This window comes from Papio anubis, chromosome 5, assembly GCF_008728515.1.
Source record: "Papio anubis isolate 15944 chromosome 5, Panubis1.0, whole genome shotgun sequence".
NCBI classification, from domain to species: Eukaryota; Metazoa; Chordata; class Mammalia; order Primates; family Cercopithecidae; genus Papio; species Papio anubis.
Window position 1 is genome coordinate 122,181,358 of NC_044980.1, and position 27,690 is coordinate 122,209,047.

The 27,690-nt window shown below is 36.7% G+C and overlaps 1 protein-coding gene across 2 annotated transcripts in view; it reads left to right on the forward strand.

Moving 5' to 3' along the window:
* Window positions 1-281: 281 nt before the first annotated feature.
* Window positions 282-27,690, forward strand: part of ADAMTS19 (ADAM metallopeptidase with thrombospondin type 1 motif 19) — a 289,097-nt gene continuing 261,688 nt past the window's right edge. The window contains exons 1-2 of one of the 2 annotated variants that reach the window (XM_021939659.2): window positions 282-511; window positions 1,134-1,789. In XM_021939659.2, coding sequence (XP_021795351.1) covers window positions 421-511; window positions 1,134-1,789 — 747 coding nt within the window. In that variant the 5' untranslated portion in view covers window positions 282-420. The remainder of the gene's footprint in view (window positions 512-1,133; window positions 1,790-27,690) is intronic. The other variant, XM_003900067.5, reaches the window with a different exon arrangement.

Genomic DNA, 27,690 nt, shown 5'->3' on the forward strand with positions numbered 1-27,690 from the left:
CGCGCCGGGCAGTCCTCCGCCTGTCCAGAGGCAGCACTCCCGGCTCTCGGCTGGCTGTGGGTCTGTCCTGTGGGGCTCCAGCACTAGCCTGCTCGGCCTCGGAAACTCCTGCAGCGTCCAGAACACAGAAAATAGACTCATCACCTAATTTGCCAGGGAGCTCCAGCGCTGCGGGGCCGCGGCACTGCCTCCCCCGCTCCTCCCCCCACCCGACCCCACCCCACCCCCGCCAGGGCTTCGGCGGCCTCCTGGAGTCACAGAGCCTACCCCCCCCACCCCAACACCCCCTCCCCCGGCAGACAAAGGGCCTGGGCAAATTCGCCGCCCGGCCTCCTAGCGCTCCGGGGAGGCCGCTGCGCCCGGAGTGGATCGCGCTGGAGGCGTGCGCCGGGCGAGAAGCCGCGGCCGCCGGAGCGCAGTATGGGGAAGAACCGCGAGATGCGCCTGACTCACATCTGCTGCTGCTGCCTCCTTTACCAGCTGGGGTTCCTGTCGAATGGGATCGTTTCAGGTAAGATCTTCCATGACTTTCTCGCTTCCTTTCCAGCCATCTCAGCGGAGACCGCGAACGTAGGGGTAGGCAGGGCTGGTGCAACCGGTGCGTGGAGAGCAGAGCTCAGTAGGTAGCAATAAAAATGAGCTTGAGGTGCGGGTTAAGGGGTCAAGTTCGGAAATGAAGCACACTTCTGCCGGCCTCGTTTTAACCGTATGTGGAATAGTTTCCTTCTAATTAGAGCAATAATATTTGCAAAGGTACGTTTACAGCACCTGGAGGAAAATTAGAACGTACCTAAGTTGATAGCAACGCTCTGCTCTAGCATACACTTCAGAAATCGTTTACTCGTGCTGGAGTCTTTGCATCGGTTTTCTTTTCAACAATGAAGTACGGTCACCAAACTTTGATTCCCCCTTCCCCCGCCCCCAATATAATCGTACTTTTACTCTGAAAATGCTGGGGTCTGTAATCTGATCGCAAAGCTTCTGGGGTTGCAAAGAGTTTCAGGGGCTAGACGGGTGGTCTCCATTGCATTCAACGCGAGCGCCCTGTATCTATGGATTGTGAGCTTGGAAATATTTGTGCTACTGGAACCGCGGCACTTTAAGCCCCGCACTTCTGTCTGCCCCGCCCGCAGAGCTGCAGTTCGCCCCCGACCGCGAGGAGTGGGAAGTCGTGTTTCCTGCGCTCTGGCGCCGGGAGCCGGTGGACACGGCTGGCGGCAGCGGGGGCAGCGCGGACCCAGGCTGGGTGCGCGGCGTTGGGGCCGGCGGAAGCGCCCGGGCACAGGCTGCCGGCAGCTCACGCGAGGTGCGCTCTGTGGCTCCGGTGCCTTTGGAGGATCCCGTGGAGGGCCGATCAGAGTCCCGGCTCCGGCCCCCGCCGCCGTCGGAGGGTGAGGAGGACGAGGAACTCGAGTCGCAGGAGCTGCCGCGGGGATCCAGCGGGGCTGCTGCCTTGTCCCCGGGCGCCCCGGCCTCGTGGCAGCCGCCGCCTCCCCCGCAGCCGCCCCCGTCCCCGCCCCCGGCCCAGCCTGCCGAGCCGGATGGCGATGAAGTGTTGCTGCGGATCCCGGCCTTCTCTCGGGACCTGTACCTGCTGCTCCGGAGAGACGGCCGCTTCCTGGCGCCGCGCTTCGCAGTGGAACAGCGGCCAAATCCCGGCCCCGGCCCCACGGGGGCAGCATCAGCCCCGCACCCTCCCGCGCCGCCCGACGCAGGCTGCTTCTACACCGGAGCTGTGCTGCGGCACCCTGGCTCTTTGGCCTCTTTCAGCACCTGTGGAGGTGGCCTGGTAAGCGCCTTCTTTCCCTAGCTCTCTATTTTCCCCTGCTGCTCCTCTCCTTGCCCCATAGATCAGGCTGATTTGCATGCACCTTCTCCCCTTTCAGTGTGCTCCTTTTGAGCTTCGCCCTAGACTGCACCCCCAGGTGTCTACATCATTTGCCTCCCATGGAACATCTCCAGGGCAGTTATGTAAATCCGACGTCTAATTGGATGGATAAATGGCTTCTCCTTCCAGATGGTTATGTGTCTTTCGAAACTACATGAAACTGTGCCTTTTTGTAACTTCTTCCCAATGGCTCTTCTTTCTGTTCTCCAGGGTTTTCTGAAATAAGGCACTACGTGATGCCTTTTAGAAACTCAAAAGACAACTAGTCGGCTCACTGATGAATCTCCTCCGTGTTTGCACAGCACTCTCTGTTCCTCATCTGTTATCTTAGAGCTTTTTCATAACCTACTTCAAAGTTGTAAGAACAATTCTATAGGGAATTACTCTGACAGTTGTCTAGAATTTAAACACATCCAGAGCCATACTGGACACCTGTTCACTGTTTTTGTGAAAGATAGGAGTTGGGAGGGAGTCAACTGAGAGACTGGAGCTGTTGAGTAATGGGTGACATTATCATCCAATCCGTGTTCAAAGGGTTATGGTTCTGTGATTTACATTTCATTTGACAGTAGTTTCTTTTCTTCTTTCCACTCTTTGGAGGAAAGGAGCAAGGTGGAGAGCCTTGTTAAATGGCCTGTTGGGATGGAAAGTAAAAGCCATTTGCTCTGTCAATGCAGAACATCATTTGATTTTTCTCCCTCTGTCATGATTCAGGGGTTAGGACAAGCTTCTATAAGTTGTCGTGTGTGTGTGTGTGTGTGTGTGTGTGTGTGTGGTCAAATATGCATAACATAAAATTTACTATTTTAACCGTTTTTAGATGTACAGGTACATGGCATTAAGTACATTCACGTTGTTGTGCAACACCACCATGTCCTTTATGGTTGCTCCCACCACCATGGGCTTAATATTAATTGGTTTAAGACAAAACTCATAAAATATCAAAAATGTCCTTGTGATTTGTGGCTTCATTTTGCTCTTCATAGTGAGCCACTGAGAAATCCACAGGAACTTGCATGGAAGCAAACTGCTCATTTGGAGAAAATCCAACAGCAGTGGATAGCAGAAAATAATCAGCACAGTCACAGCCACCCAAACCTACCACCCGCCCCCCACCCCTGAACCAAGATCCCATAGTCAAATGATGTACACTGTTGGACAGTGCTCATAATGATGAATATGCAAATATGGGCATTTTTAGGCTTAAGTGAAAAAAATTGGCATGGAAAAATTACATGTAAAGCTTTTATTAAAAGGTTTTCTGTGGAACTGATGTTTGAACATTTCACTGGGGAAAACGTTTTGTGGAGATTTCATTGTCCACTAGCTTTTGGCTGGGGATTAAATAATCACATATAGAAAGTTCCTGGTGTGGTAGGAGCAATGGGGGATAAAGAATTTCACTGTGTTGAAATGTGCACTTTTGGTCAGATTTTCCAAATGACCTATTCCTTCTCTCTGTACTTAAGGAAGCAAAGTTAGAATTATAAGTAGGTTTTTCATAGACTGAATAGGAGTTTGACATACCTCCCTGTTTATCATGTTGGACTTTTACTCACTTTTCCTATTAGCTACATATATATATGTTCTGAACTGGGAAGTCTTTGTTATTGAGGAAAACTACCATTGCCAGCAATACAGTGTAGGAGTTAGGTTTTCAGTAAAAAGTTAAGCAAATAGCCAAGAAGGGTGGGTTTGTTACTCTAGACTCTAATATGCCAGCCCTTTTCCCTTGTGAGCTGGTGGATAAGGAGAGAGTTGTTATCTGTACTCTGGAAGAGATTTGTTCCCTGATGACTGACAAGCTCCTTATCTCTTTAGGCTTCAGTTTCCATAGGTAAAATTAGAGAATTAGATGATTTAATTTAAAAAATTGGATGGTGGGATTAAAATTCTGTTGGATATTTAATGTATTCCAGGTCCCTTGTTTAGGGGATAGAATGTTCTGCCTTTTAGGGGCCCCAGAATTAAGAGAAAGATATCATGTATAAGTGGAAATGACACAGGTAGTCACAAGACAGTGACAGATCAGCACAATGAATCAAATGTTATGCTAAGGTAAAAATCCCTTGGGAGAGGTGGGGAATGCTTCCCAAAGCAGATGAAGTTTAACTGGATCTTAAACCATGGAGAGGATTTCGCCAGGCAGAAAAAAAAGCTGGAGTGTTGTAGGTAGAGGGAGGAGACTGAGTGCAGGCATGAAAATACAGGACCTGTCAAGGGAATGATAACGATTATCTCCTATGACTAGGCCAGAAGATGCGATAGAGAGAAATGATCTTAAAATGTCTAGAGATCAAACTTCAAAAGCCTTGTCTGCAAGAATATGGGCTTTTTCTAACTGAATATTCACAAAACTCCTTACCTGTTCCTTTATATCTCAAGAATTCTGTGATCCTGTAATGCTAATGTGAGGAATTATGATACCTTTATATAGAGATGGTGAATCATTTATAAATGCAACTGCCATTAGTTTGCAACAATTATTCTCTTCTCAGGGAGAGCTTTCTTATTGTCAGTTGCAGAGAAGAGGATATTTCACTAACTGTACCTTCCCTTCCCCTCTCTTGATAGTAAGTTTTGCCTACTGGTACCTGAACTTTTCAATATCTTTTGGATTATGAAATGTTTAAAAGGATCCAAAAGTCTTTAGGAAAGGAAATAGAACATCAGCTATCCAATTAAGTGAACATTTATAAGATTGACCAATTTACTCTCCAGGTACTACGCTAACTTGTGTTATCAAAGGAAAAGTGCCAGAATGGAGATTTTGGATATGGGGCAAGAGCTGCCTCTTCAAAGTTTTTAATCTTTCTGGATATCATATCTGGATCTGTCTCTATATAAAACGTACAAATTATACTTATATATGTAGCAATTGATCTGTGAAGCGTTATTATTTCTATTTGTCCTGATTAGTGTATTATTGAATAACAATCTTATTTGAGTCGTATATTAGGTCTTATAAGCATGCAAATATACTACTACTAATCAATTAAACATTTATTGGACAACTCTTATGACTAAGGCCTTTTCCAGATATTGAGAATACAAAAAGAAGATGAAGAAGTCTCGATATATTTCACGGGGCTCTCAACCTAACTTGCCAGTCCCCAATGAAAACAGGGAAATACAATAGGTTGAGATGTGTGAAAATACAGGTATACCATGAGTGCTCTGATGGCACTGTCTTGTTCATCTCTTTTCATTTCCAGCACTTTAGTTTTTAGTAGGTACTCAGTAAAAATCACTGAATAATAAAATACAACAGATGAAGTACTTTATGATATTTTAAAATCATCTTAAAAAATTAAAACACACAAAAGCAACAAATTAAATCCCATGAAACTGTGCAACAATTATCTTTGCTCAAAGTTAACACAATTTTTTTTTTTTCTAAAAACATTCTTATGTTTTTAGAAAACTGGGCCAAAATAAACTAGATTAGTATATACCTGGCCTATGTTTTTTTTAATGGACTACTGACATGGCAGACTACTTAGATTATTTTTTCCATATGATGAAGTGTGGATACTAAAACTAATGCCACCTTTTCCTACTTAAATTAAGAGTTTTATCCAGTAGTCATTTTGGTTAGCTTTTATTACAGAATCTGGAGCCTTCTGTAAATTCAATTATTTTTTATCTTATTTGCACTAAAGTATTCTATGCTGTGGGAAGTTTTAAACAATTAAATATTTTTGTGACTCCCATTTAAATAAGGCACTATATCAGTTAGCAGTGTGAAAGCTGCTGTCAGAGCAGGAATGGGTAAAGGGAAATAAACACATAACGAGGAGAACCAGTGGAATCAATCAACATCCAAATGAAAAAATTAAGATTACAGACTGACCTCATATATCTACTTTCTTCATTCAAGCAAAATCTTAGGAATGATAGAAAAGATATTCTAAATAAATATAAAGCAGTATTAGAAGAGAATGTCATCAGGACATCAGATATTTTAAATATCTCCTGAAAGATTGAAACAGTTTGGCTTGGATTAAGGGAAACATATAGTCGTTAGAAAACATCTGTGAATTGCAGGAGCCATGCCAGAAGTGCCGCTGTACATGCAGGGAAAGGCAATGCAGTGAGCAGAAAGGGACCTAGAATAAGAGTAGGATTTGTTTTCTCTGTTATCCCATTCTGCCAAGCACCAGAAGCCACATACATGTCGCTAACACAGGAACAGAGAACAGACGCAGAGCTTACCCAGGCACATGGGTGACACCCAGGAAATAGTCTCTACTCTCAAAAGATGAGCTGTTGGATTCTTGCACAGAGTCAAATGTCCCATCTGTCTCTAACGCAAGGAGAGCTGAGTAAACTGAACTAGTCACAACAGATAGGTGAGCAGGGAAACCAAGAAAAGATGAGCTGACACCCAAGAATATTACATTTTGAAGAAAATAATATAAAAAGAGTCTGAAACTCTTGTTAATTAATACAAGAAGCAAAAAATTAATAAATAGAATAACAGAAATCTAATGCCCAGAAGAATAAGAGCAGGTATATATTCATGGAAAAAATAAATTAAAAAAATGGGGAACAAACTGCTATCCATAAAAAAACAGATTAGATACAATGGAACTGAAATTATATCTCTGTTAGAATAAAAACTCAATAGATGAGCTGATAGGTAAATTTGTGATATGGAAGATCAAACCCAGAAATTGTCCCAGAACATAATACAATGGCCAAATGAATATATAATAATAATAATAAGTTGTGAGCCATGAATCATAGGTCTATATCAAACATTTCTCTAATAGGAATGCATTTAAAAAATCAGTATAAAGATTGAATTGTAAAAATACATGCAATTATATGCTACCTATCAGTTAGACTTTGGATATGAGGCCAGATGTTACTTCTCTGAGGGTAGAGGGTAGATGAGATAAATGGTGTTCTGGATGATCCTTGCTCAGCATACACCTAAAGCAATTTTCAATACAGGTTTCCGTATTTGGAATTAAAAATAAAGACAAATGGAAAGCAGTTTATGTGTAGAATTCTTGATTTTAAAAATTTTCATTCTTTATTGTTGTTTCCTTTCAAAATTGTAGCAACATTTTTAAACAACTTTCTTGTTTTTCCAAAGTTTTCACGGAAACAAAAATGTATTTTGCACTCAGATTTCACTGGCTTTCATATTTAATTATTTAATATTTAAATATTGATTAAATTATACATTTACAGAATGTTGTACCTACCGGTGTTCAGACAAATATGGCTGACTCTTGTCACAGGCTGACTGGTGGAAATGGTTGTGTGCTGTAAGACAAAGGAAGTGTCTGCTAGCTATGAGCATTCAGCATGCTGTATGCCTCAGCGACATATTTTCCAGATGATGTGTGGAGTATTAAGTCAGCGATTCTAGTTGAATTGGTTGATATAACCAAGATTAGTTAGGGAGAGGTTAAGAGACCAGTGATTCTAATTGAATTGGTTGATATAACCAAGGTTAGTTGGATAAAGGTTAAAAGACCCTTTTTTCAGCGTCAGAAACAAATTTGTCAGAGATGAGACACAAACCTTCAGAGTGAAGGACCAACCACAAAACTCGGCATGACCTAAGAGGGACCCAAATCTAGATACACATTGACAGAATATTAGAAAATCAAAGAGAAAGAGAAAATCCTATGCATTTAATGGAGGAGAGATGATCTACAGTGGGATGTGTGTCAGATTGACTTTAGAGGATTGAATCAGTAATACTGGGTGCCAGAGGATCAGGTAAATTCAGAATTCTGAGGAAGAGTCATCTAAGTCCTGGATTATATGGTCACACAAAATACCATTCAAATCTGAGGCCAAAGTAAAATCATTTTCAAAATTATAAGGACTCAGATGTTACCACACAGAATCTCCAAAAAGATATGCAATGAAAAATCTTCCTCAAATACCTATCCCCTGGTTAGTACTTAGTTTTCCATCCTAGAGGTAACCAGGGTCATCTGCTTATAGTGTCTGATCTGGAGGTAGTTTATGCATAAACAAATATATATACATGTATACACTTACAGTTTTTTAAAAACCCATATTGTTTACACACACACACGGTATTATCACATTTGAATGTGTAAAGAGATTCCCCTTTTGTTTAGTCCTCTTATATCTGATTGCAAGGATCTTTTGTAATCTACCTAATCAGTTTGGTGTTCCTGGATATTTGATTGAATACAATATTTTCCTATTAAGAACAAGGCTAAATATATAGGATTCTGTAGAAATGCTGTTTTGCCTCTAATGTATATCTGTGTTAAAGGGCATGTGTATTGGTAATTTGGAGAGATATTGCTTAATTGTACCCATAGAGATGGTGCTACTTTACAGTCTCAGACCAGGAGAGTAGGAGAGTTTCTCTTTCCCATGTCCTGTTACTGGTACGGACGTTATTATTAAAATTTTTGACCTTTGTGAAATCTAATAGGTGAAAGATGTTATTTATTATTATTATTATTATTTTTGAGACGGAGTCTCACTGTCGCCAGGCTGGATTGCTGTGGTAGGTTCTCAGCTCACTGTAGCCTCTGCCTCCTGGGTTCAAGCAATTCTTCTGCCTCAGCCTCCCGAGTAGCTGGGACTACAGGCGCCCGCCACCATGCCTGGCTAATTTTTTGTATTTTTAGTAGAGACGGGGTTTCACCGTATTAGCTAGGATGGTCTTGATCTCCTGACCTCGTGATCCACCTGCCTTGGCCTCCCAAAGTACTGAGATTACAGGCGTGAGCCACCGTGCCCGGTCGAAATAACTGGTTTTTAAGTGTACCTACCTTTATGGCATTCTGTGGATTCCAGTTAGCATCAGAGTGGCATGAATAATATAGTTATGTGTGAGAGAAGTTTCTGGATTATGAGAGGAGCAATATGTAGATATGTTAGTCTTCATCAAAGGAAGCTACATAATGAATAAACAGAATTGTGATGCTGATCAAATAAGCTACATTGTACATTAAAAATAAACTAATCATATATTAACCTATGTCTGCATTCTCAGAGAACTGAGACATGGACCAATTTTGTGAGAAGAAATTTTGATTATTTAATAATCAGTAAATAATTGCATGTATTTATTTTAAGTTTGTTAACTGAATCATAAATATAGTATACTTTTAAATAACAAAATTCTTTATAGAGCCTGAAAATATGTTTATGCAACACTAAAACAGAGCACATTTTAATTGAGCTCATGCACAATTGAATGTTTCCACTTATTTGCAATTACATTTTTACCCCAGAGGGTTTTATGTCTTTGTATTTGCAAAATGAAGAAGAATCAGAGGAGTTCCAGGTTCCTGGTAGATGGGATATGTTTTGGAGCAGTGGGAGAACTAGTAGTCCCCCTTGAATTATGATTTGGAGGTTTCCTGAAAGGAAGTTTTAAGATTCCCTTAGCAAACTGAGAACCATAATTTGATGCAGAGTGCATTTAGGGTGCAGCTATAGTGAGCACATCCATCTCATCATTATTCTGATGCCAAGCCCTAGACTGAGAGAAGTGAGAAAATGGGAGCTTAGCCATTCCAGTGCTACCCAGATATTTTTATAGAATTATTACATGGCGGTGTTGGGAAGTACCTTAGGGATTAGATGGTTTAGTGTCTGCCTTTTCCAGAGAGAGAAACTTGACTTCATCTCATAATTAATGTGCATGTATCTGCAATAAATTATTAACTTTTTAGACTCTAACTCAGATGATCAGGGAATGGTGCTGGTGAGCCCAGGCCAGTTTTGGGATTACCAAATGCTTCTGCTTTTCTATTGTTTTCCATTTAAAATAAATGAGATCTAAACATATATATTTTTTTTTCTTGAGCACATTCAAAGGATAAACATAAGGGTATTTTGCCCTAAACTCTTTTTGTAGTCTACTAGCCTCAGCCTAGCTTTATTTAAAATAAGACCACTTCTGCAGTGAGGCTACATCATCAGCCATTTGACCATGCTCCTTGATGTCCTGTTTCTTCAAGTGTGGTGTGTAGATACCAGGATCAAAATCAGGCGGTGGGGTGTACGGGGGTGTTGGGGGATGTGGTTTGGTGAGGTAGAGGTAGTCTCTATAAAAAATAAGGATTCCAGATTGAATGACAAACCTAAAATATGAATTTAAAAAGAGTCCAAGATAAAAATAAGCCTGGGGTGGTGGCACATGCCTGCAGCCCCAGCTACTCAGGAGGCTAAGGTGGGAGGATCACCTGAACCCACAAATTAGAGGCTGCAGTGAGCTGTGATTGCACCACTGCGCTACACCTGGGTGACAGAATGAGACCCTGTCTCAAAAGAGTGAAAGAAAGACAGAGAAAGAGAGGGATAGGGAGGGAAGGAGGTAGGGAGGAAAAGAAAGGCAGGAAAGAAAGAAAAAGGAAGGAAAAGGAAAGAAGGAAGGAAGGAAGGAAGGAAGGGAAGGAAGGCAGGCAAGACCCTGTTTCCAAATAAATGAATAAATAAACAAACAAAAATACAAGGTACTTATTTTTTGAAAAATAAGGTACTTTTAAGTTCAGGGGTACGCATGCGGGTTTGTTAAGTAGGTGAACTTGTGTCATGGGGATTTGTTTTACAGATTATTTCATCACCCAGATATTAAACCTAGTACCCATTAGTTAGTTTTCCTGATCCTTTCTCTCCTCCCACCCTCAACCCTCTAGTAGGCCCCAGTGTCTGTCGTTCCTCTCTATGTGTCCATGTGTTCTCATAATTTAGCTCCCACTTATAAATGAGAACATGCGGTGTTTGATTTTCTGTTCCTGTGTTAGTTTGCTAAGGATCATGGCCTCTAACCCCATCCAGGTTGCTGCAAAGGACATGATATCATTCTCTTTTGGGGCTGCACAGTGTTCTATAGTGTATATATACCACATTTTCTTTATCCAGTCTACCATTGATGGGCATTTAGGTTGATTCCATGCCTTTGCTATTGTGGATAGTGCTGCAATGAACACACACACGTGTGTGTCTTTATAATACAACAATTTATATTCCTTTGGGTATATACCCAGTAATGGGATTGGTGGGTCATATGGGGTATTTCTGCTTTCAGGTATTTGAGGAATCACCACACTATCTTCCACAATGGTTGAACTAACTTAAACTGCCATCAACAGTTTATAAGCATTCTTTTTTTCTCCACAACCTTGCTAGGATCTGCTATTTTTTGACTTTTTATTAATAGCCATTCTGGCTAGTGTGAGATGGTATCTCATTATGCAAGCTAAAATTTGAGGGCAGCCACTTCAGTGGCTCTGAAAACAACAGAGCTCAAGATTCTTTCCTACTGGATTTGCATCCACTAAACTTCATACCCTAAGGATCTTGCATGAATTTTAATCCTCATATGCTCTTTTTGGAAAGTTCCAGTAACAGTAAAATTAGATACATCCTGTCCTTACTTAATAATATGCTCCCAGAAACCGACTCAGATGCTAGTGAGCTAAAAAGGATTCTATGGATTTAAAATTATTAATCAACACAGTATACGTGTGAACTAGTTGGAAGGTAACACAATGGAACATGAATGCCAGCATGAGTGTTTTCCTACTCTTCAAATAAAAAGAAAGCAAAAGTTGAAATTTGCTTCCTCTTCTAGAATCTGGAAATATTAAATAGAAGTAAGTAGTTTCATTCATCAGCCATTTTATCAGTAAAATTGCAGCAGGAGAATTACTCCAGCTGTTTCACAATATTATTGGAGTTATATATTTATATTATATTTCTTAAATATAATTTTATATTTATATATTATCTATTTATATATTATTATATTTATTAAAATAAAATTTATCAGAAATAAAAGAAGAAATATAACTTCAGACTGAAAAGGTCAGTTCAGATGTGGATAAAGGAAGACCGAGGCATATTGTAGTGGGATATTAGAAAATCAGTGGTGTAGAGAAAATTGTAAACTCTTTGTGAGAGGTTGTCTATCCTGGAATAGCAGTGCAGTATGGTCAGGTTAAAAGGACCTTGAAAATGCATGAGAACTGAATGGTAAATTATCTCAAATGCCAAAAAAAAAAAAAAAAAAAAAAAAAAAAAGAAGGTCTTTTCTACTCATTCACATTCCAGGTATTTGGATGTCAAATGTCCTGTAAAACTTATTAAAATTAACAGTTAAAAAAAAATTAACCTGCTAAGAGCAGTGGAGAGGCAGGTGATTATATCAGCTAATCACATTAATGCATTTGGTCTTTCTCCATTATAATTTGGATTTGAATGTATATATTAGCAACTAAAATGTTATAGGTACGTTTCCATTATAAGATTATTATGTTACCAACAAATATTTTAGTCTGCCCAATTTATAGATAGGCAATTAGGTTACTGACAGAGGAAATTGCATATAGTTAACATATCTAGGGTGTTTGTGTTGTCTGGCTCTGGTTATATTCTTACAGATGAAGTAAATAGAACTTTAAAATTTTATTACAAGATAGAAAGTTTGAGTAATTCATCATGGAAATAATATTTGTATATAAATATAATCAACACATTTAAAGGCTGAGTAACTCATTGTGGAAATAGCTGCCTGTTTATAAATTTAATTATTTAGTGCCCCATTTTTTTTGCTAACATGGATAATTTCTCTGTAGATCTCCACTTAAAATTCTGTCAGTTCAAAATAGGTGGTTCTATTTAATAATGTTTTAAAATATATTGAATTGATATTTTAAGATGAAAGTTCCTATGTAGAATTTTTTCCAAGTGCACCCTAATTATCTCTCATTAGTAAGATACGTTCATGGATATGTCAGGCTGATTTTTTCAGGGTAAATCAGTATTTAAAATGTAACAAATTAAAAAGGATATTGCAAATCCCCTTTCTTCCAACATCTTTTTTGAGGTATGATTTACATACCCTAAAATTCATCCAGTTTAAGCGTAAAATTCAGTGTTTTTTAGTTCATTTATAGAATTGTGCAACCATCACAACTTAGTTTTAGAACAGTTCCATCAACTGGAAGGGTCCCTGATCCCCATCTGCAGTCATGTGTTCCTATCTCCAGTCCCAGGCAACCATTAATCTACTCTGTGTCTCTATAGATTTGCCTTTCATATAAATGTAATCATATAAAATTCGGTCATTTGTGTCTGTCCACATTCACTTAACTTGATGTTTTTGAGATTCATTCACCTGGTAGCATGTATCAGTAGTTCATTCTTTTTTTCTTCATGGACTATTTCCACTGTCCTGAAATACCACATTTTGTTTATTCACTCATCAGTTGGTGGGCATTTGGATTGTTTCCATTTTTTGGCTATTATGAATAAAGCTACTATAGATATTTGTGTACAAGTCTTTGTGTAGATGGGTATTTTCACTCCTTTTAGGTGGAAACCTAGGACTGCAATTACTAGGTTGTACAGTAAATTTGTTTAGTATTTTAAGATACTGCCAAACTTTTTTTCAAATTACTATATCATTTTATATTCCCCCCAGTAATGTATGAGGATTCCAGTTTCTCAACATCCTCAACAATACTTGTTTACATACCACAGAAATCTCCCATTTTAAGTGTACAATTCAATGGTTTTAGTACATTTACAGAATTGTGCAACCATCACAACTTAGTTTTGGAACATTTCTATCAACTCAAAGGGTCCCTTATACCCATCCGGAGTCACTCCGTTCTTATCTCCAGTCCCAGGCAACCATTAATCTACTTTGTGCCTCTATTGTCTCTTTTGGATTACTTTTATGGATTTGCAGTGGTATCTCATGTGGTTTTAATTGTTTTCCTAGTGACTAATTATATTCAGCATCAGTTCATGCACCAGTTCATAGCCATTGTAATATCTGTCATCTTTGGTGAAATGCCTACTCAAAACTTTTACCAACTTTTTAATTATTTTTTTCTACTATTTAGTTTTAAGAGTTCTTTATACACTCTGGCTGTAAATATTTTATCAGACAAGTGATTTGCTAATGTTTTCTTCCAGTCTCTGGTTATCTGTTCAGTTTCTTAATGGTATCTTTTAAGGCCAATTTTTGAGACTTTTGATAAAAATCTCATTTATCTTTTTTTTTTTTTTAATGGAACATGTTTTTGATGTTGTATTTAAGAACTCAGTGTCTAACCCAAAGTCACAAGGACTTCCTCCTATGTTTTCTAACATAATTTCCATAATTTAAAGTGTCACTTTCAATCCTATGATTCATTAGTTTTTGTGCATGTTGTAAGACTGTACATTTTCTCTTTGCATGTACTTTTCCAGTGGTATCTCAGAACCATTTGTTGAAAACAGCATACTTTCCTCATGAAATGCCGTAGCATTTTTGTTAAAAGTAAATTGACTGCAAATGTGCGAGTTTATTTTTGAACCATTTGTAGTGTTGTTTTGATCTATATTTATCCTCATGTCAATACCATACTGTATTGATTTATGTAGCTTATAATATTTTTTAATTTGGTGGAAATTTAAGTCCTTTAATTTTGATTTTCTCTTTTCAAAGTTGTTGTGGCCTGACAGGCACGGTGGTTCATGCCTGTAATCCCAGCACTTTGGGAGGCCAAGGTGGACAGATCACTTGGGGTCAGGAGTTTGAGACCAGCCTGGCCAACATGGTGAAACCCCGTCTCCACTAAAAATACAAAAATTAGCAGAGCAGGGTGGTGGGCACCTGTAATCCCAGCTATTCAGGAAGCTCAGGCATGAGAATTGCTTGAAGCTGGGAGGCGGAGGTTGCAGTGAGCCAAGTTTGCACCACTACACTCCAGCTTGGGAGACAGAGGAGACTCCATCTCAAAATAAAAATAAAAATAAATTGTTTTGGCCATTCCGGCTTCTTTATATTTCTATATACATTTTAGGATCAGATTGTCAGTATCTTCAAAGAACCTGCCTGGACTTTGATAGGAGGGTTTATGCTTAATCTGAAATTCGGTTTTCTGAAATTCCATTTTGGAAGAGATCTTATCTTAAATAATACAAAACCGATTTTTTTTTTCTCTGTGAATATGATTATTACTAGAGGAGTTGTTAGGATCTGTTTTCGAACATGCTGTTTACTTGTTTGCTTGATTTTAACCCTGACCCTAACAACTTTGGTCTTTTTCATAGCAGTAGGCATGAAACACAATAGTGGAGTCTTGATTAAAAGGAACAAAATAAGCTACTGGTTGTCCATATTACAGTATTTAAAATGAACAATTTCAAACCATTAACAAGATTTAAATTCCATAAAGGATTTATGAGAACAGGTAATCCAAGATACTCATTTGGAGGCATACAAATAAGGAATACAAAATAGGAAGTCACACAGATAGTGTTTTTGCAGGATTAGGACATGAACCCAGGATTCAGACTCCACATTCCACTCTTAATGTCTGTCCTACTGCTATGAGAAAGACCAAAGTTGGTAGGGTCAGGGTTCAAATCAAGCAAACAAATACAGACAAATGAACAAAACCCAAACTAATCTTTTCAGGAAGTGGATTTCACTCACAAACATTCAGAGTTATTCTGTAAATGTAAGCTTGTGTAAAATTATTCTATGTGTTTAGTTACACAGAACCAAGGATTTCAGTACAGTACTTTTTATTAGAAACCAAACCAGTATGTCCTCTCTGGTAATGTAAGTTTCAAGAGTTGTCTCCAGACCACAGGTATTATGACTGAGTAAATGTTAGGGAAATAAAGACCCTTAGATAGTTAATCCATTAATATGAATTTATTAATGAGATAAAGAAACCTAGTAAAGGATAGAAATGCTGTATTTAGTTAATTCCAATGAAAATTTTTCTCATTTTAGTAGTTCTTACATAGAGGTGTGTCATGACACTAATGGCATCCTGGAGTTACGAAATTTGATATGAAAGCAAATGTGGAATCACTATCATTTTTTGGAAGTGAACGTTCATAAAGCTCTAGTTGCAACTGTTACCCTGGAAAAACTTGGCTCAGGAAGTGAAAGGAAATTCTATCTGAATGGTTATATTTAAGTCTTTTGCTTTAGAATAATAATATATAGAGATATACACTGGAAATCTTTATAAATTTTTAAATAATGTGCTTGAATTTCTTCTATTTAAGTTGACTGTAGGTGAAGATTAAATCAAAATTTTATTCCTGTATGTCTTACACTGAGTTTGAGCTTTAAGAGATAAAATGATGACTAGGAATTCTATGAGGAGAGATGTTTTCGAATGGTCAGAGGAAAACAGCCAAGACATGTAAGTATCATTTGAAAGTCAGATCCAAATCTTAGCTGATACAACAGTAAATTAAAGAAATAGATTTCATTACTAATTTAACGTCCATGATTGTTTATTTTGCATTTTCAATTTCTGTAGTTCCTTCTCTTTGTCAGGCCCCAAGAGATTACACAATTTGTGTGAATTGATACAACCTTCCTATGAGGGAGGCAGAATCATAAAGGAGGTTAGTGGGTGGAAAGATGAAAGAGGAAAAATAAAGCCACTGATTTGTATTTAGAGTGTGGTTTAAGTTTAAGAATATGGAAACCCCTATTTTCATTTGAAATGCTTTGGAATAACATACTAAAGCATCCTTGGGGACACCCTAACACTGCACATTAATATGGTTTAAAAGGTCTCCAAAGCATTTGCCTATAGTTAGTTCTGTTGTAGTATTTTAGTAAGTGTTCTAATAACTTGGCTGCTCTTGCCTTTGGCTGTGAAGTCTTCACAAGTGCACAGTGTCCAATTTTTGGGTCCTTGGTCACATGGTCTTACATGTTCACGTTCTGAGCCTATTAATAACTCAGCATAGGCTTGTAAGAAAATACATCAGACTCTATATTGGAACTGCATAATCAACTGTCTACTTAATCCTTCTCTCATTTCTTTCCATTACCTCTTACTGTAGAAGATACACATTCAACTATGTGTTCAGTGCCTGTTTCCCCTTTTATTCTCATTATTCTTTTATTTATTTCAATAAATTAGCCTTAGAGAGTTAAAAAATTCAATATAAGTGAAAAAGAAAGCAGAGAACCATCACAATCATATAAATGGTTATAACCATGATGATAACATAGGTTTTTAAAGTACATTATAAACTGTATTTACAAATTCTTTTGGCTGTAGTAAGGTTACACACTTTGTGGAAAACAGCTGACCTGCTTGAACAAATGCTTATGTGTAAATCTAGTTTCTAGAAATGAAATTATATTTTAAGGGCTCTATAGGGTGTTGCTATGTAAGGGAAACCAATTGTGATTTTTTTGTCATTAATACAATAATAACCTAGAATTTAGTGTCACTTCCTTAGCACAAATCTGGTTTGCACATGCTTATTTTATCTTTTCATAATAATGTGGGATACTCTTAGACATTTTGAAGGTACTAGTAAAATTTAAAACATGTATGAAATAATTAGAATAGCTTTCTGTGTTATGTCAGTGGTGGATAGTAAATAACAACAAACATCTGCAAGGAATGGGAAAAGTACCAGATTCTCCTGTTAATAATACCTACAAGGACAAGTAGAAAGTGGCATCCCTACCATTTTTTGTTTGTTTCTTTTTAAAAACGGGGTCTTGCTCTGTCATCCAGTCTGGGGTGCAGTGGCGTGATCATAGCTCACTGCCACCTCGAACTCCCATGCTCAAGCAATCCTCCCACTTGAGCCTCCCCAGTTGCCAGACTACAGGTGTGTGCCACTATGTGCAGCTAATTTTTACTTTTTTTTTTTTGTACAGATGAGAGGTCTCTCTGTGTTACCCAGGTTGGTCTTGAACTGCTGAGCTCAAGTGATCCTCCTTATCATCTCCCAAAGTGCTGGGATTATAGGCAGGAACCACTGCACCTGGCCACCTCTACCTTTAGTAAAAATCAAATCACAAGAGGAAAATCAATGAATGAAGGTGCTGTAGTTTTCATTTGCATTGATTTTTAAAAACAAAGACTTGAGGACCAAAATATAATAGCCACTATTTATTGAACACTGCTATATGCGATATACGTATTGCCATAAGGTATGGTGAATTTTTCCCAGAAACCCACTAAGGTACATGTAGTCACTCAATTTTACAGATAAGGATGCTGAAGCTGAGGGAGATTAAATAAGTCACCCTGGTGGGGTAGTTGATGAGGCCTAGAGGTGAAATTTAAAACCATATGTGTGTGTGGTGTGTATGTTTGTGTATTTGATGAAGATACTTTGTTGCTTCAGTATTATTTTTTAGAGATATAAAACAGATTCATATCATTTTAATTCTTTGATCCAAGATATGGGACAGAAATTGATGTGGAATAAGTATAGGAGTAGAAATAGTAGAATTTAACATAGAAATTTGCTGATTTGTAATGTAATCTATCTTCTCTTTCTCTTTCTGTTTCCTTTCTGATGTTGGTATATTTAAAATTTTTAAGTAAGAAATTATCACGTTAGGGAGATTTCCTGTGAAATAATCCTGGCACAGTCCAATATCATCAGTACTTCTAGAAGCAAGGAACTCACTAAGGCAAGAAAATAAATAAAAGGTGGTCAGATTGTAAACGAAGAAGCAAAGCTGTTTTTTTATTCACAAAAAACATGATAGTCTATAGAGAAAATCCACTAAAACTAATGTGAGGTTTAGCAAGATGGCGGGATATAAGTTTCATGTACAAATACAAGTTTATCATAACTTTTTTTATAGTACTAAGGAATGATTAGAAATTAAAATTTTATAAGCACATTTACAATACTATAAAAACATGTGATACTTAAATATAAATTTAACAAAATATGTCCTGTACCTGTATAGTATACCAAAAACTATAAAATATTGCTGGAATATTATAAAATATTGACAGAAATTAAGGAATATCTGCATAAATGGAGATACATACATAGCTCATGAATTAGAAAACTCAATTTTAAGATGTCAATTAGTTCTGAATTGATTTATAGATTTGGCACTCTCATTTTTTTTAAAAAACCAGCTTTTTGGATAGAAATTGACAAACATGTTTATAGTTATGGAATTCCAGAGAACTTAGAAAAGCCAAAACAATTCTGAAAAGAACAAAGTTGGAGGACTTACATGATCTTATTGCAGTGATAATGTTAAAGGTTTAAAATCCAGATAATCTGATATTGGAACAAAGAGGCATACGGAACATGAGACAGAATCCAGAAATAGTTCCACTTAAATATGACTAGTTGATTTTCAAGAAAGTTACCAATGTAATTCAATGGAGAAATTCTAGTCCTTGACATATGGTGCTGGAAGAATTTGACATCAATATAGGAAGAATGAATCTTGGCAGCTATCTCAACAGCCACGAACATTAATTTGAATAAAGTATAAATCATTAGAAGAAAATCTTCACTACTTTGACATAAAAATATTTTAGGTAGGATACAAAACTACAACCTTAAAAGAAAAGTAAATTACATAATTTGGACATCTTAAGTATTAAAATCATCTCTTTTTCAAACGACACTGACATAAAAACATAGTACAAGAAGTGGGAGAAAATATTTGCAAAAGATATATCTGATAAAACATTTGTTACCAGAATATGTAAAGAACTCTCTTCATTCATAAGAAGGCAGACAACATGAAAAATAGGCAAAATGTTTGAGCAGTATCTTCAGTAAAGAAGATACCAGATGGGAAAAAAGCTCATGAAAAAGATGGATAATATTATTAGTCATTAAGAAAGAAATAAAGGTGAATATCCACATAAAAGTTCTCAAAGATTCACAGCAGATTTATTCATAATAGCCTTAAACTGGAAAATAAGCAATAATGTGTTATTGTCACACAACACAGTACTACTCAGCAAAAACAGTAATATATATTCCACAAAATGGATGAATGATGGAAGCTAAACACCGAAAAATCCATTTGTATGAGATTCTAAGAAGGAAGGACAAAACTGTGGATCAGTGGTTGACAAAAACCAGGTAATGAGGAAAAAGAATTCATTGTAAAAGTGCACCAGGAACTCCTGGGGTGAAAAAGTATTTTGTATAATAATTGTAGTGGTTGTTACATGACTGTATATGTTTGCCAAAACAAATGAAAAGCAACATGCAGTCTTTTACCCCTGTATTAATCTGTTCTCACACTGCTATAAAGATACTACCTGAGACTAGGTAATTTATAAACAAAAGAGGTTTAATTGACTTACAGTTCTGCATGTCTGGGGAGGCCTCAGGAAACTTACAATCATGGCAGAAGGTGAAGGGGAAGCAAGCACCTTCTTCACAAGGTGGCAGAAGAGAGACAGAGAGTGCGATTGCAGGGAAAACTGCGACTTTTAAATTATCATATCTTGTGAGAATTCCTTCACTATCACTAGAACAGTATGGGGGAAGCCACCCCCCATGATCTAATCACCTCCCACCGGGTCCCTCCCTTGACACCCGGGGATTACAATTTGAGATGAGATTTGGGTGGGGACACAGAACCAAACCATAGCAACCCCTGATTACCTAACCATCCTCTAATTAACACTCCCAGGATAAATGCAAGTGTCCTTAGCAGTTTCCAATCTTTTTGAACCTGGTGGTACAGGTATAGTCTGATAATAGTTATGGTAAAACTGTTACATTTCTTAACAGTGCATTTCAGTGGTGTGATCTCAGGTGATCTTTGCTTGTTTAGCCCACGTTTCATCTAGTCTGACAGTTCTTTTAAATCAAAACATTAATGGATTATTTTGTAAAATAGTAAAACAACACTGAAGTAAGTATAGAAAGAGAGAATCCCCAGTCCCCAAACCCTCCCCAAAGGTGACTTCAGATAGCAGCTTGATGTGTTTTCATGGAGGTCTTTATACATACTATGTATAAATAGATTTCAGGTGTTACCTGAAGTAAGTATAGAAAGAGAGAATCCCTAGGTATTTTATTCTCTTTGAAGCAATTGTGAATGGAAGTTCATTCATGATTTGGCTCTCTGTTTGTCTGTTACTGGTGTATAAGAATGCTTACTGGATTAAGAAAATGTGGCACATATACACCATGGAATACTATGCAGCCATAAAAAAGGATGAGTTCGTGTCCTTTGTAGGGACATGGATGCAGCTGGAAACCATCATTCTTAGCAAACTATCACAAGAACAGAAAACCAAACACCACATGTTCTCACTCATAGGTGGGAACTGAACAATGAGATCACTTGGACTCGGGAAGGGGGACATCACACACCGGGGCCTATTATGGGGAGGGGGTAGGGGGGAGGGATTGCATTGGGAGTTATACCTGATGTAAATGACGAGTAGTTGGGTGCTGACGAGTTGATGGGTGCAGCACAGCAACATGGCACAAGTATACATATGTAACAAACCTGCACGTTATGCACATGTACCCTAGAACTTAAAGTATAATAATAATAATAAAAAAATAAAAAAAAGAAAGAGAGAATCCCCAGTCCCCAAACCCTCCCCAAAGGTGACTTCAGATAGCAGCTTGATGTGTTTTCATGGAGGTCTTTATACACACTATGTATAAATAGATTTCAGGTGTTACCTGAAGGCCTTTTTGCCCTAAGATCTCCAGGAAATTCCTTGAAGCCCTCGAGTGTCTAAGGCCTTGACTCAAGATTTCTGTCCAAGCTTGGGGTAAGGAGTTAAACAGCGTGGACATCCTTTCTGAGCTCCTTCCTTCTCTCTGCACTTGCATGCGTTGCCTTTGCTTCCTCTGCATCAGCTAGTATAGAACATTTAAGCACTTCACTGCTTTCCCAGAAAATAGTTTCAGACCAGTCATTTTAGGAATTATAGGAAATTTTGATGAAGAACTAGGGTATTTGGAAATACAATATATTGGAATACCTCAGCCTTCTAGTACTTCATTGTCTCCCATGCTTTCTCCCCATCCACCTGTGCTCTCCCCCTTTTCTTTCTGTGTTGTTTCCAGTTATTCTGAATTCTTCACCCTCTATCATGCGTAATTATTCACCTCTTCACTTCTCTCACCCAACAAACTTTCTGTATCAAATCCTTCAAGGTATACAGAAGAAAAGATGGCCTTCCAGTCAATGAAATTCTCTTCTAAGGGGTCAGTTTGAATTACCACCTTCCTCCTTGGATTTTTGCTGTTCCATATGTTGTACAATAGAAGATATTTCATGTGCAATATTTTGGACCTGTTTTTCTCCAAATTAAGGGAACTACCAGAAAATAGGTTTCTTAATTCCCAAATTAATTAGCTAAAATCAAAATATCTAAAATCAAATTATTTAAAATCAATTATCTAAATTATACAAATTAATGATCTAAAAAGATGAGTTATCATATCATACATATTTGCAAAATTCAGTGAAGTGTTTTAAGCACTTGTTTATATTACAACAGAACTTACAGCAAGCAAGACCTGTCATGAATCACGTGCTATCAATAATGTCCCATGATATCACTCCATGACCATCCCTGCCATTCTCCTAGTTATTACCAACCTCTTATTCACATTTCTATGTTCACAGTATCACTATATGCTCAGTCCCATGTCAAATATTTCTTCAATTATCTTTGTGTTGAGAGTTTCTAAATGAATACTTATACAAAATTATCCTTTTAGGATAATTCCATTCTTATATTTTGCTGTTATGGGGTCATAAATAACACAATCTTTTCACATACAAAATTTTGCTCATAAAATATAAATGGCATTACATATTATATGTGTTTCATAACATTTTTACTTGTTTATTGACTTGTAGGAGATCTTTATACAGCTTGAATACTAATCTTTTATTAACTGTATACATTACAAATATCTTCTGCAACTCTGTGACCTAGAGATCATTTCATGGCATTTGTATACATCTACTTTTTTAAACAGCCATATAATAATCCATCATATGAGAACACAATAATTTATCTAGGCTTCCTGTGTAACTTCCTTTTTAAGAGCAAGAAGCTCGGCTTCCTATTAGCTGTGTTACTTTGGATAAGATATTCAATCTCTCTGAGACCCTGTTGCCTCATATTTAAAATGAGGAAAAGTATTTTCTACCTCATATGGTTATAGGTGAGATTAAAGAAATAGTGCAAATAAATTATTCCAGAGCCGGGTTTCTCAACCTAAGTACTAATAATATTTTGGGGAGAATAATTGTTTTAGGGGGCTATCCCATGCATTATAGGCTATTTAACAGCATCTGTGACCTCTATCCTTAGATGCTCAGTTCTAAAAGCCCAGAATGTATCCAGACATTGCCAGATTTCTCCCTGGTATGTGTGTGTGAGAGGAAGGAGGCACAATCACACTCAGTTGAGAACCAATATTTTGGAGAAGGGCCTGGCAACTAGTGTCAGATATACTACTACATGAGAGTGGACATAGGCACAGCCAAATTCTGTAAGATGCTCTTCATATGAATTACATTATGGGTAGCTCTTGCTGCAGTTGTGCGTGGTTGAGGCCATGAAGAAAGGTGACCATATTGCTAGGCTTTTAGGTTTGTGTCATTTTTACACTAATACAAATAACAATAATTTCACAATCTATAACTAATTACATAGATCTTTGCATGCCTGTGTGAGCATGCCTGCAAGAGATATTCCTGGAAATGATGTCTTTGATTGGGGCGTGGGGAGACACAGGGTTTGCATTATTAAAAGTTTTATATATTCTACCAAATCAACTTCTAAACCAAGTGGTCTAGTGCTAGACCAAGTTACACTCTCATTAACTGTAGTTAAGAGTGCCTTTTGCCTTATATCTTTATCCGTAGTGAATATAAACACTCTTATTAAATTCAAACATACTTCGTGAATTTTTAATGTTTATTTCCGTAGGTTACATTTTTTCTTTTGTGCATTACATCCTCATCATCCTTTTTATATGTTTCTGTTAATCTTTTAGTTTTTAAACGCTGTACCCAGACCTTGAATTATAAAACTATTAGATTACACAATAAAAGCACAGATATAAATATAGGTAACAGCCAGGTTTCATGAATGTTAACATTTTATTATTTTTGCTTAAGACCTTTATTTTAAATTCTGCACATCATGTTGAAGCCCTCATGGTATTTCTCTCCAACCAATTTTTTTCTGGGTTGCCAGATGTAACAATGATTCCAAATTTGCCTATATATTTCCATTCATATTTTTATTATTTTGTTAGGCATATATGCAGCCATAAAAATGTACATAGCATTGTCTTGTGTTTTTAAAATTTGCACAAATTTAATTGTACTTTACAAATTCTTTTAGAATGCCTTTTAAAATTCAAATCATATTTTTAAGGTTTATTCAGGTGGATGCATGTAGTTTTAGCCTACCGTTTAAACTGCAGTGTTTATAGAATTATTTGAATATTTTATTCATTACCTTATTGATGGAGGTACATTTTTTCTCATTTTCTTAATTTTTGGAATTATAAGCAATATAATAATGATGATCCTGTTATAAGTCTTACGTGCACATGTGCAAGAGTTTCTCTTTGGTTCAGAGCTATTAGTAAGATTTTGGCTTGTGAAGATATACATCTTCATATTTATTATATGCCATCAAATTGTTCTTCATGGTGATTATAATACTTCATCCAGCTGTTTAGTTTTTGACGTCCATACCAACCAACTCCTGGTACTTTCAGACTCTATTGTTTTTTCTTCTAATCTTTACTCATCTCTCAGTAATTGGTAGAACAAGCAAACAGAAACTCAAAAAGAAAATAAACAAGGAAAAGAGAACAATATCATCAACGTACTTAACCTAGTTGACAATTAAAGAAAATTTTATATCTATTACACATGGAACAGTTATGAAGATAGATTATATACTGGGCCATTAAATTACTCTCAACAAACTTAAAATAACTGAAAACACATTGGTGTAATCTTAGGCAGGAGTGGATTTAATGGAAATGAATCATAGAAAGATCTTTAAATGTTACTTTAAATTTAGAAATAAAACAACACACTAGTAAATAACATGAGACAAAGAAGAAATCCCAAAAGAACTTATAAAATATTTGAACTTAATGAAGATGAGACCAAAATATCTCTAAACATATGGGATGCAGCTAAAGCAATGGTTATGGGAAAATGTATAGCATTAAATACTTTTGTTAGGAAAGAGGATGGGTCCATTCTAAATTTAAAAAGAAGAAATTAAACCTGAAATATAAGGAATAAAGGAAAGAATATAGATAAGAGCAGAAATCAGTGAAACTTTTTTAACCTGGAAAAGCACTGGAGAAAAATTAATTTTCTGTAATGAACAGTAAAATTGATAAACTTCCAGCTAGACTGATCAAAGAAAAATAGAGAAAATACAAACTATTAATGAAAGGGAGACATCACTGTAGTTTCTTTGAAATTAAAACAATAATAAGGAAATATTTGAACCCCTTTATGTTGAGAAAGTTTACAACTTTAGGTAAAAGGGACAAATTCTTTGAAAAATACATATTAACAAATTAATTTTAAAAAATGTAGAACATGGCGGAGCCGTCTATGATTGAATTTATTTATTTATTTATTTAATTTTGAGATGGAGTCTTATTCTGTTGCCAGGCTGGAGTGCAGTGGTACAATCTGAGCTCACTGCAACCTCCACCTACCAGGTTCAAGTGATTCTCCTGCCTCTGCCTCCCGACTAGCTGGGATTACAGATGCCCACCACCATGCCTGACCAATTTTTGTATTTTTAGTAGGGACAGGGTTTCACTATGTTGGCCAGGCTAGTCTTTAACTCCTAATCTCAGGTGATCTGCCCGCTTCACCCTCCCAAAGTGCTGAGATTACAGACATGAGCCACCATGCCTGGCCTATAATTGAATTTCTAAGTAAAATTTCTCCCACACAGAAAATTCCAGACACAAATGGTTTCATTGGTAAACTTTGTCAAACATCTAAGGTAGAAGTACTAGAAATTCTTTAAGAAATTTGAAAGGAGGGAATACTCCCTATTATTATTTATGAGGCCAGCATTATTCTGATACCAAAAAAGATAGATTAATTATAAGAAAAATCTACGTTATAATTCTACATGAACATACACAGTAAAATCCTTAACAAATATTAACAAATCAAGTCCAGCAGTAAAATAAAATAAATTAAAAATCAGAAGCAGGTGGATAAGAAAAGAAGTAAAATTATGCTAATTTGCAGACAACATGGTCATGTACATAGAAAATATTAAGGAATCTAAAATAGCAACTAGAGCTAACAAGTTTAGCAAGGTCACAGGATGCAATGCCAGTTCATCAAAAATAACCACTGTGTGTGCATGCACATGCATTTTTCACAGTCCTCCTCTTCTTCTGGCATCCTTTTACTCCCCTTCCTGTCAGGTTCACATATTATTTCAGCTTTCTACCTGTGAAATTTGAATGAGAAATGTTTTCCAAGAGTAATTTTTACCAATTAGGGTAAAGCTAGAGGTAACCCAAACAGAATAATTCTTCCTTAGAAGACCATATAACCTAGTCATTTTTTTTTTTTTTTTTACATTTTTAAGGAGTGAAAGAGTTTATTTTCTTCTTTTCAAAGGAGTACTTGGGAACTGCCAAGATACTGATAAAATTTAGAGTCAGGGCTTAAAATGCAGGATGGTAGTTTTTCAATATATGATGCTATATTTTGTGTAAACAACAATGTATTTCAACAACAAATTTAAAACTCTTACCATTTTATACTTCTAAAGTTAATAATATTGCCCAAAAACACACTCTGTAGCACCTCAATAAAAATACATGTATTCACTCAATGGCTTTTGAGGTCTATTTTTAAATTTAACAAGTGTGTTTTATAATAAACATATTTTTATAATATTAGGGAAATCCTGGCTCACCACTTTGTGTAATATATAATCCACTTGTAAATCATCAGAGTTCTATTTGTGGAGCATGATAGTACATATATATGTGTGCTAATTAATTAATGCAACTGGATGTAGCAGTTTTGTGTTTCTCTACTTTTTATGTATGTAAGATAATGAACACATTGATCTGTTTTCTTGGCATTCAGGGACTGAACTCTAAATAGCGTAATATTTTCTAGTTGTGCTTTTTTCTTTACATAATTAATTTCAGTTTGTAGGAGAGGTCTGTGGCATTACTAATTAAGAATCTAATTCAGCAAAACATATGTCTTCAATTCTAAATTAATTTACTGTGGCACATATTGAATTAATGAGAATTGCCATCTATATGTATTTCTTTGGGTAGCTGAATTAAACCTGAAGCGATTCATACCCATGTATGGATTTGAAGTCTACATGTGGAATAAGTTGAATAAATAATAAGTCACAGATAAATTGCAAGACCAAAAGAAAGCAAGAAGTAATGTTGTAACTCTGTATTGTGTGTGTGGTATGATTTTATCCCTCTGGTTTTACTTATTTTCTGTAAGAGACCCTATTAATACTCAATAGCAAAGAAAATATACCAAGCTTTTATGTTGAATTGAAAATCTTAATTATTCAGAGATAAAGTACTTGTGCGGGCTTTGTGAGATAGAGCAACAGGAATAGTATAAATTTGCACTTGTAAATAATGTACTTTCTATAGAGATTTATAGTTGTACAAAGTGTTCACGTATGTCATTTCATTTCATGAACAGAAAGCTGTTATTTGTAAGATAGGAAAGAGTCACTTTAATTTCAGTCTTATTGTTGCCTTTTCCTTGACTGAACTTTACACAGACCACTCACATCCATTTATATTTGCTGAACATCAGCCCAGGTCCTAAGGCTAAAAAACAAAAGTAATTTGGCTCTTTCAAATTGATGAGTAGTATTTAAGGAAATTAATCGAAGTATAGAATATATTTTTAAATGCCACAAAGCTTCAGTGATCTGTAAAGACGAGGTTTTTAATGTTACAATTGAGCTTATTTAGCTGTATTTTATAGTCTCAGTTTACTACCCAAGCCAATAGAAAAT